The sequence below is a fragment of the Anthonomus grandis genome, chromosome 19 (genome assembly GCF_022605725.1).
Source record: "Anthonomus grandis grandis chromosome 19, icAntGran1.3, whole genome shotgun sequence".
In the NCBI taxonomy this organism is placed as follows: domain Eukaryota; kingdom Metazoa; phylum Arthropoda; class Insecta; order Coleoptera; family Curculionidae; genus Anthonomus; species Anthonomus grandis.
Window position 1 is genome coordinate 9,115,589 of NC_065564.1, and position 16,666 is coordinate 9,132,254.

The 16,666-nt window shown below is 37.8% G+C and overlaps 1 protein-coding gene across 2 annotated transcripts in view; it reads left to right on the forward strand.

Moving 5' to 3' along the window:
- Positions 1-2,898: 2,898 nt before the first annotated feature.
- Positions 2,899-16,666, forward strand: part of LOC126747545 (protein ABHD13) — a 74,371-nt gene continuing 60,603 nt past the window's right edge. For both annotated transcript variants that reach the window (XM_050456268.1, XM_050456269.1), the window contains exon 1: positions 2,899-3,382. In XM_050456268.1, coding sequence (XP_050312225.1) covers positions 3,199-3,382 — 184 coding nt within the window. In that variant the 5' untranslated portion in view covers positions 2,899-3,198. The remainder of the gene's footprint in view (positions 3,383-16,666) is intronic.

Genomic DNA, 16,666 nt, shown 5'->3' on the forward strand with positions numbered 1-16,666 from the left:
AGCCGTTAGTCAAGGATTTGCTAAGTCGGCCTTGCCACCCCTAACAGCAGATGATGGTTCTATCGCGGTAACAGCAAGGGAAAAAGCCAACTTACTGGGTAAACTCTTCGCGTCCAATTCTACTCTGCACTCGCAAGGCAAAACACCGCCATATTTGCCAAGGGTGAATTCATCGATGAGAGAAATTTCGTTTCCCCAACGAATTATAAATAAAATTCTTAAAAGCGTAGACACCAACAAAGCTTCTGGACCCGATGGAATTCCAGCCCTAGTACTAAAACGTTGTGCAGACGAATTGACTCCTCCCTTATGTAGACTGTTCACGGCATCGTATAAACAGGATCGTATAAAATTTCCAACAAGCTGGAAAACTGCTCAAGTGCAAGCTGTACCCAAAAAGGGTAAGAAGACGATGCCGTCCAATTACCGCCCGATTGCACTAGTTCCAGTAATATCGAAGATTATGGAGAAAGCAGTCAACCAACAACTGTTAAGATATCTGAAATCAACTGGACTAATCAGCGATCATTAGTACGGCTTCCGAAAGCTTAGATCCACCGGCGATCTTCTGGCTTACGTCACACACTTGTGAACAACGAACAATCCAAGTAACCGTCGATGGACACCTCTCCGACAAATTTAACATTAACGCTGGAGTCCCTCAAGGATGCATTCTATCCCCCACCCTTTTCTCGATATATATCAACGATTTGCTAGGAACCACTGTCAATCCAATCTACAGCTTTGCGGACGATAGCACACTTATTTCCACATTTAAGTCCGCCAAACCAACGACAGTCGCAAGTTCTCAGAATCTTAGGCAGCAACAAGTAGCTTCAACCAACAACGATATTAGAGCAATCTTGGAGTGGGGTGATAACAATTTGGTCAATTTTAACGTTAAAAAAACGCAGGCTGCAGTATTTACGATGAAGACTAACCTTGATGGCCCGGAGCTGGTTATGGCAGGGAAAACATTGCCAATGAAATAATCTTTACATCTTCTAGGAGTCGAGGTCACCAACAGTGTGTCCTGGCATGACCACGTTGCCGAGGTCGCCAGGGCGGCTTCCAAAAAACTCGGAGTGCTTTTCAAAACGAAAAAACTGTATACACCAGAACAGCTGCTGACTCTTTATAAGTCTCAAATACGCCCTTCCCTCGAGTATTGCTCGCATGTCTGGAGCTCTGCACCCAAGCATAGTTTAAGCCTGCTGGATTCTATACAGAAGAGAGCTATTCGTCTTATCGACAAACCAGAACTGACAAAGAGTCTGGATAGTCTGGAGCACAGGAGAAAGGTGGCTGATCTCTGTTTATTCTACCGTTATTATCACGGTAAGTGCTCCTCTGAGCTGGCAGGCCTGATTCATTCCACCCAGGGCTGTTCCGGCAAAAAGGACGCGTCTAGCGCGTTGCGGCTCATCAACATCGAGTCTACCTGCCTACCCCAAGGACGTCGCTGTATCGGGGCTCATTCATCTGGAGAACATCTTTGTGGAACGGGCTTCCACCTCACATATTTCCCGACGCATACAACCTACAGCGATTCAAGATAAATGCCCACAAATATCTTCGCGCAAGCACCACTCCAAGAGTGACATAGGACTTTTCTCTTGTGCTTGTGTTTACCATTAAAAAAAAAAGTCAGACTCAATGTATATCTTTCTTCCTGAGAACTTACTCTTGTTCTTCAGTAGGAATCCGACATCCCCATGGTTTACCAGTGTGATCTTAACTGGTCTGCAGCCATAACAGTTGGGTTTTCCAAATCTAGACGCCTTGGATATAGGAATATTACGGCCACACACATCGTTAAGCAGAGTAGAGATGTCTGCTGTGAAAGTCGGATCTTCAGACGACTCGGACTTTAGGTTAAAAAGCATTAAATTGCAGTTACGTTTTTGCCTCTCCATAATTTCCTGCAACACAACATTACTAGCCTCGGCGTTTGATTGAGTAAATGGTGGTTGTTGAGACTTGCCATTGGAAGCCAATGGCATCTTAGATGAGGTAACCTCCACCTGTAATGCATCCAACTTTGTCCTGACCCTTTCAAGTTCATCCAGTACAACAGGCAGTTTAGATATTTCAGTCTTCAGCACTCCAACATCCCTTTCAAGTACTCCTACACGATCGATCAGTCCCAGCAGCTGCTTGACGCTACCTAAGCACTCTTTACAGAAGAAGGGCATAGATCTCTTGCTTAACACCACTGCCCTGATTTCAGTAGCACTTAAATCACGGCAGCTTTGACAGATCATGCTTCTACAATGGTCGCAAGGGTAACCAACAACCTCGCCATTTCTTTTAGGTTCTCTGCAAGTAACTGCAGACTTACATTTAGTGCAAGAGCCAGACATTGCGATATCGGTACCATTGTCCAGCTCAACACTACTTAAGGTTTAATGCACAGAGAAAAATAAAAATTAAAAATTATGTGGTTAGATGACTCTTGATAAATGACACTGGTTTGTTTATGTTATTGTTGTAAAAAATCGGTATATATTATCAGTTGTTACTTGCTCTGCATTACCAGAGCCATAAACACTTCCAGGGCTTCACCAAAATATTCTCGATTCTATCACCAACTTTTCCGTTTTTTTAAATAGCAAGACGTATAAGAAACTTTAACTTTACGATCGCGCGAGCATTTATGATAATAAAGTATATTTTGAATTAGAACACAATAAATAATATTATTTGCAATTTAGATAAATAAATTGTCTATATTTGTTTTGATTTTTTTTTATTTCAGCTTTTTCTAATAATCTAAATTAGGTGCTAAATTACTTGGTTACGTTCCCTTGTGGATGCACTCTAACGAAACTTCGTCGTGTGATTAAGACCGTCTTGTCATATGTCACTGTCACTGTCAATTTTAACATTTCTCATATATCATTTTTGTTTGTTATCAACAAACAGTTTAATTTTGCTTAGTTTTCAATAATCTTATCATTTTTCTTGTAAGTAGTTTCTTATCGTTTGTACAGCAAGACAAGTGCAATAAATCAATAAACGTGCCGTATTTAAGTCGCTCATAAAACCGATTTCTATTAACAAAGACCAGCTTAGAAAGTCTTAACTAGTCCTACAACCCTTTCGAAAATGTGATAAGAGTATTTAAAGAACTTCTAGGACCTAGACAGTACACTTGGGCCTGAAAAAGAAATCTTGCCATGATATAAAAGAGTCTGTATGCCAGAATACAGGAGAATAAACATGGGAGGTTATGTGCCCCTCTCTCAGCTGGGTGCCATTCTTATTAGGATGATTTTAAAAGTGTGGGCATACTCTGGTTTAGTTCTTGTGTTCTGTTTTTTACTGTATTACATGTATGGTGGAATATTTGCAATATCATTGCTCATGTTCGCGGTCACAGGTAAGGCTATTATTATGTACAGTATAATAAGAGTTATCAAAGACCAATTGAGGAGTAAAGCATTTTTTGTATTTGCGAAAACCACTAATAATTAATGGCAAATATCAGATATTGTTGACAAGAAAAATGCTGTTGTCTAGGGCATCCCTAGGGATGAAGCATTTCAGAAGAAAACTGGCTTATTTCATTCATAAAATGCCCAGCGGCATTTGCAATTTTACATAATTGTTATCATGGAACACTAAATATACAAACTTTTATTTCTATAAAAATCCTTAAAATAGTGCCAATACAACATTCACAATGTGTAAACTTAACCAAATTAAAAGTAATATAATATGTAAAAAAAAAAAATCCTGCTAAATTTAAATACCTAAATGTTTAATAAATAAGTGGAGGGAGACTGCAGGATTTTCATTTTACTTTGTTTATGTACAGTCTATTGGCTTTGTCTACAACTTCTATCATAAAAAAAATCTGATCTTAAGGCAAAACATGCTGAACGTAATTTTTTATATAAGGCATCAATATGCAAGTCCCATTTTAGGGAGTAGTCAACATTAAGTCCCAAGAACTTCACAGATTCAACAACATCCAAACTGGTGTTGTTAAGTACAAAGGGTTGAATAGTAGTTTTATATGATAAGACTATAGTTTTAGGCACAGAAGATTAGAATCACACCACGATTTAATGGTAATTAAATCATTAGAAATAGTAGCATGCAGTGCCCTAGCATCCGGATTGCTCCATGTAAAGCTAGTATCGTCAGCAAAAAGACAGATTTTGCCACTGATGTTAAGATTGGCCATGTCATTTATAAAAATCAGAAAGAAAGAAAATGTGCTATATTACGTAAGACAACAAAATCTTGTGTACAAGCATCCTAAAAACTAAAAAATTCCAAATTCACTTTAAATTTCAAACAAACATAACTTCTAAAACACTTTACCATAAAATTTACACACATTACCAAAATTAATCATAACAAAACAGATTGAGAAAAAAAAGCATCTTTTTGATAAATTTCATTAAAAAATAAGTAAAGCTGTCAATAAAACAGAATTTAGAAGAAGTAAATTACATTATTTAACAGGAAACAAAACTAAAACACTAAAATGATGTCAGAGCACAGGTTAAAAGGTATCATTAAAAAAATGGTCAAGGCTATAATATGCCCTGGATAATAAAAGTGATTTTAATTCCTTTTTGAATCTCTTAACTTCTAAAATTTGTCTGATACATAGAGGAACATGGTTGTAAATTTTTTTGCTGAGGTATATAAGTGAGTTCTTCGTGAGGGAGGATGTAGGGATTGGTAAGGGAAAATCGTTAACCTGGCGAGTCATATGACCAGTGTTAGAGGGAGGTTTAGGACATTTATGAATAAGAGTAGCTGTTTCTAAGATAAAAAGAGAAAAAAGAGTTAGGATTTTTTGAGATATAAAGAGAGGTTTACAAGAATCTCTTAACCCAGCGGAACATAGGTATCTAACTGCCTTTTTTTGAATCACAAAAATTATGTTTAATAATCCCTTGTTGCTTAAACCCCAAAAAGGCAAGCCATAACGAAGGTGGGGCTCAATAAGAGAAAAGTACACTGAACGTGCAACTACCCCTCCCAGCTCATGCCCCGCCATTCTTACTGCAAAGCATCCAGAGGATAATTTTGATGCAAGATTTAGGATATGATCTTCGAAGCGAAGGCGACCATCAATGGTAATTCCAAGGAACTTACAGCTTTCTTTGTTTTGCAAGGGGGAATTTTCACTAAACATAAGGCCCTGAACGTCACACTTAAATCCCATAATAAAGGTTTTGCCCACATTAAATACAAGCCTGTTTGCAGCACACCACTTCGATAAAATCTTAAGATCCTTAAAAACCTGGGCTCTAACATTATCAGAATCTCTATGATTCCATAAAATGGTGGTATCATTAGCAAACTGAACCACTTTGCCCTGCAGTTTTAATGAACCCAAATCATTTACATAGAGCAAAAATAATAGTGGTCCTAACACTGAACCCTGAGGTACTCCAGTTTTAAGGGATCTGGAATTGGATAAACATCCAGATACTGTAACTCTTTGGGTACGATTAGACAGATAGGATTCCAGCCATTGCAATGCCACACCTCTAAAGCCATAATTATTGAGCTTAGACAGCAGTATTCCATGATCTACACAATCAAATGCCTTGGATAAATCGCCAAAACACTGCCGCCGCGGACTCTCCAGAATTCAAGGACACATAGACAGAAAACAGCCGAGTCCCTTTTCCCGTTTGAAATCCAAACTGATTTGCAGATAAAATGCAATTATGTTGCAAAAAAGATAAAATTCTGATTTTTGCAAGTTTTTCAACTATCTTGGAGAGGGTAGATAATATAGAAATTGGACGAAAATTACAAGGCTCACTCACATCTCCACCCTTATAAAGAGGGATAACCACTGCCTCCTTCAAACATGCTGGAAAGATGCCATTATGAAAGGAATTGTTTATGGCAGAAGCTAAGGCATTCAATGCTGAGTCAGGCAAAAGGAGTAGTAATTTTGATGATATTCCATCAGCTCCAGCTGATTTATGGTTTTTTAAGCTTTTAATTGCATCTCTAACATCAGTAAGGCTAACAGGATAAAAGAAAAAAGAATTTTGAACTGACACTTGTTGAATATGATGCAAAGGATCAATATTAGTATTCACATCCTTGAGCAATAAATGAGGAATATTACAGTAATAATCATTTAAACTATTTGGTCTTACTTCTGGTTCTGAAACTTTCTTGTGAGAATGCCTGAAGTCATTTATAATTGACCAACATTCTCTCTGCCTATTTGAGGACATATTCAAGTGGTCACTATAATATTTAACCTTAGCTGCTTTTATCGTCTTTCTATATAGACTACGATATTTCTGATGATAAAGAATAATGTTTGCATTAGTTGTAAACTTGCACAGAAACAAAAAAAGGGCCCAGGACTGAACCTTGAGGTACCCCACATTCTATTGGTTTGCAAGAAGACTTCATCGTATCAGCCTTTACAAGCTGATTTCTGTAACTGAGATACGATTTAAACCACTCAAGGGGCGTTCCTCTGAACCCATAGTGATTCAATTAAGATGTTATGGTTTACATTTATTTATTTATTTATTCATTCATGCCAAAAAGTATAAAGCTTTTACACAAGTCAGTCAAAAATATAACTCCAAATAAAAGTATTAAACTGTAAAATTCGTTTTACTTAAGAACAAAAATAAAACACATATAAGCCTAAAAAGTAATGCTTAAAAACACTAAAAGTCAAGAGACCCAGCCTATGCATGGCACTGAAATTTGAGCTCAGGAATTCCTCAAATGAATAAAAAGCATTGGTGACTAAAAAATGTTTTACCTTTGTCTTATAAGCATTAAGAGGCAAATCCTTAACGGAGACCGGCAGGACATTAAAGAACTTAATTCCATAATAAGACACGCCATTACGGGTACGCTCGACTCTCCTAAATGGTGCCACCAAGGAGCCGCTATTTCTGGTGTCATGACTGTGAGTGCTAGCATGAGTCGCAAACCTGGGTAGGTTTTCCCTAATGAATACAAGGCACAGAAGTATGAAGGCGCTTGGTAAGGTGAGAACTCTCAGAAGCCTGAAGTGGACCCTACAACAATCCCTGTATCCAATCTGCGCAATCACTCGCAGACATCGACGTTGCAATGCAAAAATCCTGGGCATATGCGCTGAATAACCCCAGTTTAGTAAGTTATACGTCATTAGAGAGTGAAAATATCCAAAGTAAGCTGTCCTGAGAGTACCTGCGGAGTCAGACCCAGACAAATTGCGAATCAGGAAAGTACACCTTGATAACTTGGTTGACAATTCATCTATGTGACCTTGCCACATCAAACCACTATCCAATCTAACACCCAGAAAATCCACAGACACACCTAAAGATTGTTGCTGGGAATCAACGTCCCGAAGGGAAAAAATTATATTTTGAGTTTTGGACTCATTTAAGCACAATCTATTGGAAACGGCCCAGTCTCTAAACTGAGAACAAGATTCTTGAGCCTTGAGCGAAATGTTTGTGCAACTCCTATTAGTACACAGGGATGTAGTATCATCAGCATACAAATAGAAAGTGCAATCAGGGTGACAAGTTGGTAGGTCATTAACAAATATAAGAAACAGGATAGGCCCGAGAACGGATCCCTCAAGTAAGACTCGGTCATTCAAGTAAGATTCGGTCATTCAAGTAAGACTGTAGCAGTGACAGACTTCTCGAACAAAATTTGTAGTGGTTGAGCTTTTGAAGAAGAATATTATGCTCCACACAATCAAAAGCCCTAGATAAATCGTAAAATGAGGCTTGGGAGTACAGAGCACTTTCAAATCCGTCAAGCACCACGTCACACAGGTTCTGGACCGCACCAGTGGTGGAGTGTTTCTTTCTAAACCCATGTTGGTTCACATAAAATAAAGAGTTTTGTTCAAAATACTCCTCTATTTGAGTCTTGAGTAAAGACTCAAAAATCTTTCCAATGATAGGCACCAGAGAAATGGAACGGTAGTTTTCAACATCCACTTTTGAACCCTTTTTGTGAATAGGAATGACCTTAGCAATTTTAAGACAGGATGGAAATGTGCCCCAAAGATAGCCAGGTTGATTAGTTTGGTCAGGGGAACAATAATTAAATTCTTAATAGTCTTTATGAGTCTGATATTCAAATCATATGGATCATTGCTTGCACTATTCTTCATGCCATCAATCACCTGACGGACCTGGATGAAAGTAACTTCGGCAAAGGAAAAGCCGGGTCCGCAAGGGCCAGTCAAATAAGCTAAAGGATTTTTGGGAGGCAGAGGAAGAGTCTCTTTTAGTTTGGCAGGAACATTCACGAAAGATTCATTAAAATGGCTGGCATCAATATCACTCAGCTCCGATTCCTTTACGCTAGGGTTCAGAGCTGTAATTACCCTCCACATTGCCCGGACAGGGTTACTTGACTGGCTAATGAAGTTGTCATTGACCTTTCTGCTCCTTGTCTGAATTTCAAGCCGGTATTTGATACGGTAGGTGCGGGTAGTATCACTTGATATCAAATTGGGGTATTGTTGACTAGCCCGTCTTAAGAAACAGAGCCGTTCTCTCATCTCCCTGAGAGACTCATCAAACCACTTAAAAGCAGCTGAGCGCCTGGCGGTATTCGCTGATTTTGACTTCAGTGGAAAACACATTAAATAAGCCTCGCTCAGAGATTTAACAAAAGAATTAAAAGAGATATCAACATCACTAGTATTGCCTATGAAGTCCCAATCAAAGTTCTCCACCGCATTATAAAAATTTAACAACCCCCAATCTGTTATAGGGCGGTAACATATACGAACAGCGTCACCTCGAACGGGGATGCTCTGTTTAAATTGAAACACAATTCCCAAGTGATCAGACAATGATGGATCACAAATATTAGCATTACAATTGGAACTGGAGACAGTTGTAAAAATATTATCCAGACAATTGGAACCCCTCGTAGCACCTCTAGCAACTGGATAAAGCCCAAAGCAAGAAAACAAATCAACAACCCTCCTCGACTGTGTCTGGTTTAGATTAAACTTAACATTAAAGTCACCAGTGATGACATATTTTTTGTTAATTGTTAAGCTAGCAAGAAAACCCTCCAGACAACTGAGAAAGTTGTCGAGATCGCCCAGTGGAGATCTATAGATAGTAAATATGAGAAACTCACCATGTTGGATCCTCGCAATCTCAAAATCCACCTCACATGCTACTCCTTGGGGCAGAATACTGACAGACTCACAATTTAATCCATCACGCACAAAAGCCTTGGAGAAATCACAAAAAATTGTTGCTGTTGAATGATTATTATTTATACTGGTGTAAACACTATTAAAGAGAGAAAACATAGCATCATTTGTGCACTTGTTACTCAAGAATCCAAATTGGTGAGGAGTAAGAATTTTATATTTAAACAGAAACGATAAGAGCCTTTTTTTAACCAATCGTTCAATGATCTTTGATAAAGTGGGAAGGAGTGCGATTGGGCGATAGTTTGAAGCTTGTTGTTTATCTCCTCCCTTATGCAAAGGAATAATTATAGCAGTCTTAAGGCAGGTAGGAAAGACTCCATTTTGGAATGACTTTATTTTATTTTTTTTTTTTATTATTTGGAGGGATCAGTACACCCTGACTCCCTGTCACATTTATTTACAGTAATTTTATAAAAAATCTACTATTATTAATAAATTATAAAGATTGCATTGGTGTCCTGGCTGATCCGCTGACCTACATTTTCAACTTAGTACTGTCAACAGAACAAATCCCTGAAATTTGGAAGACTGCTAAAATAATACCTATTTTAAAAGCTGGGGACTCTGATCAAATCGTGAACTACAGGCCAATCTCATTACTCTGTAACTTCTTAAAAATTTTCGAAATTATCCTGAATCGGTCGCTATTTAGTCACGCAAAAGTACTCATCTCTGTAGACCAGCATGGATTTTTCAGCGGGCGATCTTGTGTTACTAACTTATCCTGTCTGTCTAGCCACATCTGTGAATCACTTGATGTTAATACTCAAGACGATGTTATTTATACCGACTTCCAAAAAGCCTTTGATCGGATAGATCACTATATTTTGCTGCATAAATTAACTCAGTATGGTTTTTCAGGGAGATTACTTAATTTATTTCATTCCTACTTGATTGGTAGATCTCAATATGTTGAATATGAGGGCTTTAAATCGAAACTTTTTAACGTAACGTCGGGTGTGCCACAGGGCTCGAACCTGGGTGCGCTCCTGTTTAGTTTTTTTATAAATGACTTGATTGAGTCACTCACTTGTCATAGGCTGGCTTTTGCCGATGATTTGAAGCTATATTTAAATATATATGGTTTGGAGGATTGTGTTTTTCTTCAGAACTGTCTAAATACATTGGAGGTATGGTGCGCTGTTAACAGGTTAGGCTTGAATGCGGCTAAGTGTAGTGTGGTCAGTTACTCTAGATCAAAAACACCCTTAAGTTTTAATTACTTTATTAATGATACTATTTTGAGTAGATTAGAGCAAATTACTGATCTTGGTATAACCTTTGACTCTGAATTTACATTTGTTCCACACTTCAATAACATAGTCAAGTCAGCCCTGAGAAGGCTTGGGTTCATAATTAGAAGTTCTCAGAGTTTTACTTTGGAATCTACATTAAAACTGCTTTTCTGTTGCCTTGTGAGATCAAAACTGGAGTTTGGCTGCATTATATGGAACCCGCTCTATCAGAATCATGTTGGTCTCCTTGAATCTGTTCAGCGTAGATTTGCTAAGTTTTTGGCCTTCAGGCAGGATGGCATATATCCGGTAAGAGGGTTTGATCATCGGCAACTATTGGAACGCTTCAATCTACATCCATTACATCTCAGAAGAATGATCTTCTCTGTAAAATTCCTGCATGGGTTACTGAATGGATTCATTGATAGTCCTATACTTCTTTCTGGTGTACGTTTCATGGTGCCTAGGCTTAATGCTAGACATCCCCTAACATTCTTTCTACCAAGGCCTCATACCAACATCCTGTTGAAATCGCCACTATATACAATATGCGCTATATTTAATCGGATCTGTCACATGTGCGATATAAATTTCTCTCCGGTTCATGTGATTATCGATATATTGGTGGATCATTACTCTTGGGATTAGGGCCCATGTGTTTAAGTTATAGTTAGTAGGTATATTGCAGTTAATTTAATTTAATTTTGTTGAATATGTGATTGTCTTGTTAAACTTTTATAATTGGGTTTTTATATCATATTAATAGTTATTTGTTCTAATTTTTTGGATAACTTTTGAGAATGTGACTTTACTTTACTCTTTTTCTTTTCTTTTCATTCTTTTAGGTTTGTTTGTGTGTGTGTTTTTTTTAACTATATTTTTCATTGTTTTGCAACTGTTTCTTGTTATTGGGCAAGTTGCCTGTTGGAAATAAAGGCTTATTATTATTATTATTATCTCCCTGAGAAACTCATAAAACCACTTAGAAGCAGCTGAGGGCCTGGCGGTATTCGCTAATTTTGACTTCAGTGGAAAACACATTAAATAAGCCTCGCTCAGAGATTTAACAAAAGAATTAAAAGAGATATCAACATCACTAGTATTGCCTATGAAGTCCCAATCAAAGTTCTCCACCGCATTATAAAAATTTAAAAAAAATTTTAGGGTTGATCATGAACATCTGGTTCGGAAGTATGGAGCTATGGGCCTTGGTAGGACTTTGATCAAATTTTGTCACAGTTTTTGACTGGTCGCACACAGTTGGTCAGGATAAGTAATTATATTTCTAATGATATTGAAGTATCTTCAAGCGTGCCTCAAGGTTTGCATATTGGACCGGTCTTTTTTAACTTGTTCATGAGAGATGTAATTGTTCATTCAAAGCATCTTGCCTGTGCTGATGATTTTAAACTATATAAAGCCATTGAGTCATATCTTGATGCTAAGCTACTTCAATTGGATGTAAATAGTGTTGCTGAGTGGTGTAATAGCAATAGTCTGGAACTGAATGTAAAGAATTGTGTATGTATTTCATTAGGTCGTTCTAATAAAATTATTAATTATCAATATACAATTAACAATAACGAACGCAAGTCAGTTGATACAGTTAAAGATTTAGGTGTTCTTTTCGATATAAAGCTAACTTTTTTGCCACACAGTTTGGATATTATTAACAGGAGTATGCGTAGTCTTGATTTTATCACTAGAAATAGTGTACATCTTTCACCTTACTGTTTCAAATTACTTTATTACTCTTTGGTACGTTCCTTGCTTAAGTATGCGTCTGTAATTTGGTCTCCTTATTATGATTCTCATATTGAACGCCTTGAGGCTGACTGAGAATGAGACTGAGAGACCCCACCATCTTAAAAACTCTACTAGGCTCTACTTGGCATACCTTTATGACCAGCCTTCCAACGTCTGTCTCGAAGGCCACACCAAGACCAGTGTCAAGCTAATGCTAGCTTCGGAGGGCCTACCTACTAACATAGACTCCCTCCGACGCTTGTATATCCGTTTCCACGACGTCTATGGAATTGGTGCAGCCGAAGTGGAAGAAGACCTCTCCGCTTTTAGATCCTTCTTTTCTTCAGAAAAAATTTTAAGGCTTCAAAAAATACGAGTAAGTCAATCTAATTATTTTTCCAGTGGTTCCTCATCTAGGAACAAAAATTTTTAAATAACGTGACGCGATCAGAGGATCAAGCATCCTCTGATAAATCGGATGATAGCAAGCTTAGCGTATTTCTTCTTAACATTCAGTCCTTAAGACACAAAACTAATGAATTATTTCTTTTATTAGAAGAGCTAAATTTTCCAGAAATAGTTGCTATAAGCGAACACTGGCTAAACATTGATGAACCTGTTTTTGTTCAAAATTACACTACAATAGCAAGATTTAATAGAAATAATTTATCTCATGGGGGCACTATGATTATGTCTATAAACAACGATTTTTCACCGGTAACTAAGTTTGATAACTTTTTATCAGAAAAAGTATTTGAATTTTCCATAGTTTACCAAATACATACGACCTCTATATTATTTGTGTATATAGAACACCTGACGCTGACTTACAGACTTTCCTTCAAAAAGTACTAAGCTTGCTAGAATCCTTGCCCTTAAAAGGTAAATTAATTTTGTGTGGCGACCTTAATATTGATTTTTCCAGTGTGTGTGCTGCTCAAGAATCTCTTCACTCTATTTTCGTCTCAATGGGTATAGTAATGCATATTAACTTTCTTACCAGAATAACTAGAAATAATTAAAGGCAAAAACACGTTACGCAAATTAGGCCGTATTTTGGGCAAAAATAATTTGTTACAATTCAAGAACTTATGCCAAACGGCTGATTGGGATTTTCTTACTGACGATATAGATAGTGAATTTTCTAGTTTTATAAAGTCTTTATCAAGTATTGCAGATAAGTCGTTTCCTCTTAGACCTATCAAAATTAAACATCATAAGCCATGGACCACTAAAGGCTTACGTGTGTCTGCAAAAAACATGCGCTCATTATCACACCTGAAAAAATTTACAGACAGCGTATTTTTTCATAACTCTGTCAAGCTTTATAGAAAAATGCACCATAAGACTATAAAAGCTGCAAAAGATATTTATTATACTAAAAGGATGATCGATCAAGTAATGTTGCCAAAGAAACATGGTTATTGTAAATGAATTAAGAAATAACACTTCTTTATCTAGCACTATCCCTACTTCACCTGAGGACCTTAATCATTACTTTGTTAATGTAGCTAAAAATCTAATGGCTACCATAACACCTTCTCACGATCCTCGTTCATATCTCCCAAATGAAAATTTACACAGCTTCTTTTTTACCCCCATTGTACCAACAGAACTTCAAACTAAAATTAATGAAATAAAAAACAAATCATCATCTGGTACAGATGGGCTCACTCTCAAAATGTTTTCCAATCTGCCAAATTGCACCTTAATCCATCTACCAAACTTAATTAACAAGTCATTCCAAAATGGAGTCTTTCCTACCTGCCTTAAGACTGCAATAATTATTCCTTTGCATAAGGAAGGAGATAAACAACAAGCTTCAAACTATCGCCCAATCGCACTCCTTCCCACTTTATCAAAGATCATTGAACGATTGGTTAAAAAAAGGCTCTTATCGTTTCTGTTTAAATATAAAATTCTTACTCCTCACCAATTTGGATTCTTGAGTAACAAGTGCACAAATGATGCTATGTTTTCTCTCTTTAATAGTGTTTACACCAGTATAAATAATAATCATTCAACAGCAACAATTTTTTGTGATTTCTCCAAGGCTTTTGTGCGTGATGGATTAAATTGTGAGTCTGTCAGTATTCTGCCCCAAGGAGTAGCATGTGAGGTGGATTTTGAGATTGCGGGGATCCAACATGGTGAGTTTCTCATATTTACTATCTATAGATCTCCACTGGGCGATCTCGACAACTTTCTCAGTTGTCTGGAGGGTTTTCTTGCTAGCTTAACAATTAACAAAAAATATGTCATCACTGGTGACTTTAATGTTAAGTTTAATCTAAATCAGACACAGTCGAGGAGGGTTGTTGATTTGTTTTCTTGCTTTGGGCTTTATCCAGTTGCTAGAGGTGCTACGAGGGGTTCCAATTGTCTGGATAATATTTTTACAACTGTCTCCAGTTCCAATTGTAATGCTAATATTTGTGATCCATCATTGTCTGATCACTTGGGAATTGTGTTTCAATTTAAACAGAGCATCCCCGTTCGAGGTGACGCTGTTCGTATATGTTACCGCCCTATAACAGATTGGGGGTTGTTAAATTTTTATAATGCGGTGGAGAACTTTGATTGGGACTTCATAGGCAATACTAGTGATGTTGATATCTCTTTTAATTCTTTTGTTAAATCTCTGAGCGAGGCTTATTTAATGTGTTTTCCACTGAAGTCAAAATCAGCGAATACCGCCAGGCGCTCAGCTGCTTCTAAGTGGTTTGATGAGTCTCTCAGGGAGATGAGAGAACGGCTCTGTTTCTTAAGACGGGCTAGTCAACAATACCCCAATTTGATATCAAGTAATACTACCCGCACCTACCGTATCAAATACCGGCTTGAAATTCAGACAAGGAGGAGAAAGGTCAATGACAACTTCATTAGCCAGTCAAGTAACCCTGTCCGAGCAATGTGGAGGGTAATTACAGCTCTGAACCCTAGCGTAAAGGAATCGGAGCTGAGTGATATTAATGCCAGCCATTTTAATGAATCTTTCGTGAATGTTCCTGCCAAACTAAAAGAGACTCTTCCTCTGCCTCCCAAAAATCCTTTAGCTTATTTGACTGGCCCTTGCGGACCCGGCTTTTCCTTTGCCGAAGTTACTTTCATCCAGGTCCGTCAGGTGATTGATGGCATGAAGAATAGTGCAAGCAATGATCCATATGATTTGAATATCAGACTCATAAAGACTATTAAGAATTTAATTATTGTTCCCCTGACCAAACTAATCAACCTGGCTATCTTTGGGGCACATTTCCATCCTGTCTTAAAATTGCTAAGGTCATTCCTATTCACAAAAAGGGTTCAAAAGTGGATGTTGAAAACTACCGTCCCATTTCTCTGGTGCTTATCATTGGAAAGATTTTTGAGTCTTTACTCAAGACTCAAATAACTCGAGTATTTTGAACAAAACTCTTTATTTTATGTGAACCAACATGGGTTTAGAAAGAAACACTCCACCACTGGTGCGGTCCAGAACCTGTGTGACGTGGTGCTTGACGGATTTGAAAGTGCTCTGTACTCCCAAGCCTCATTTTACGATTTATCTAGGGCTTTTGATTGTGTGGAGCATAATATTCTTCTTCAAAAGCTCAACCACTACAAATTTTGTTCGAGAACCGAGTGACCGAAGTCAGTTTGTTTGTTTTGGGAGATGTAGGTCTCAGAGTTTGTCGATTGAGCATGGAGTGCCTCAGGGATCCGTTCTCGGGCCTATCCTGTTTCTTATATTTGTTAATGACCTACCAATTAATCACCCTGATTGCACTTTCTATTTGTATGCTGATGATACTACATCCCTGTGTACTAATAGGAGTTGCGCAAACATTTCGCTCAAGGCTCAAGAATCTTGTTCTCAGTTTAGAGACTGGGCCGTTTCCAATAGATTGTGCTTAAATGAGTCCAAAACTCAAAATATAATTTTTTCCCTTCGGGACGTTGATTCCCAGCAACAATCTTTAGGTGTGTCTGTGGATTTTCTGGGTGTTAGATTGGATAGTGGTTTGACGTGGCAAGGTCACATAGATGAATTGTCAACCAAATTATCGAGGTGTACTTTCCTGATTCGCAATTTGACTGGGTCTGTCTCCGCAGGTACTCTCAGGACAGCTTACTTTGGATATTTTCACTCTCTAATGACGTATAACTTACTAAACTGGGGTTATTCAGCGCATATGCCCAGGATTTTTGCATTGCAACGTCGATGTCTGCGAGTGATTGCGCAGATTGGATACAGGGATTGTTGTAGGGTCCACTTCAGGCTTCTGAGAGTTCTCACCTTACCAAGCGCCTTCATACTTTTGTGCCTTGTATTCATTAGGGAAAACCTACCCAGGTTTGCGACTCATGCTAGCACTCACAGTCATGACACCAGAAATAGCGGCTCCTTGGTGGCACCATTTAGGAGACTCGAGCGTACCCGTAATTTATTTATTTATTTATTTATTTATTTACACCACTCCACAGAATAAATTCCAATTAA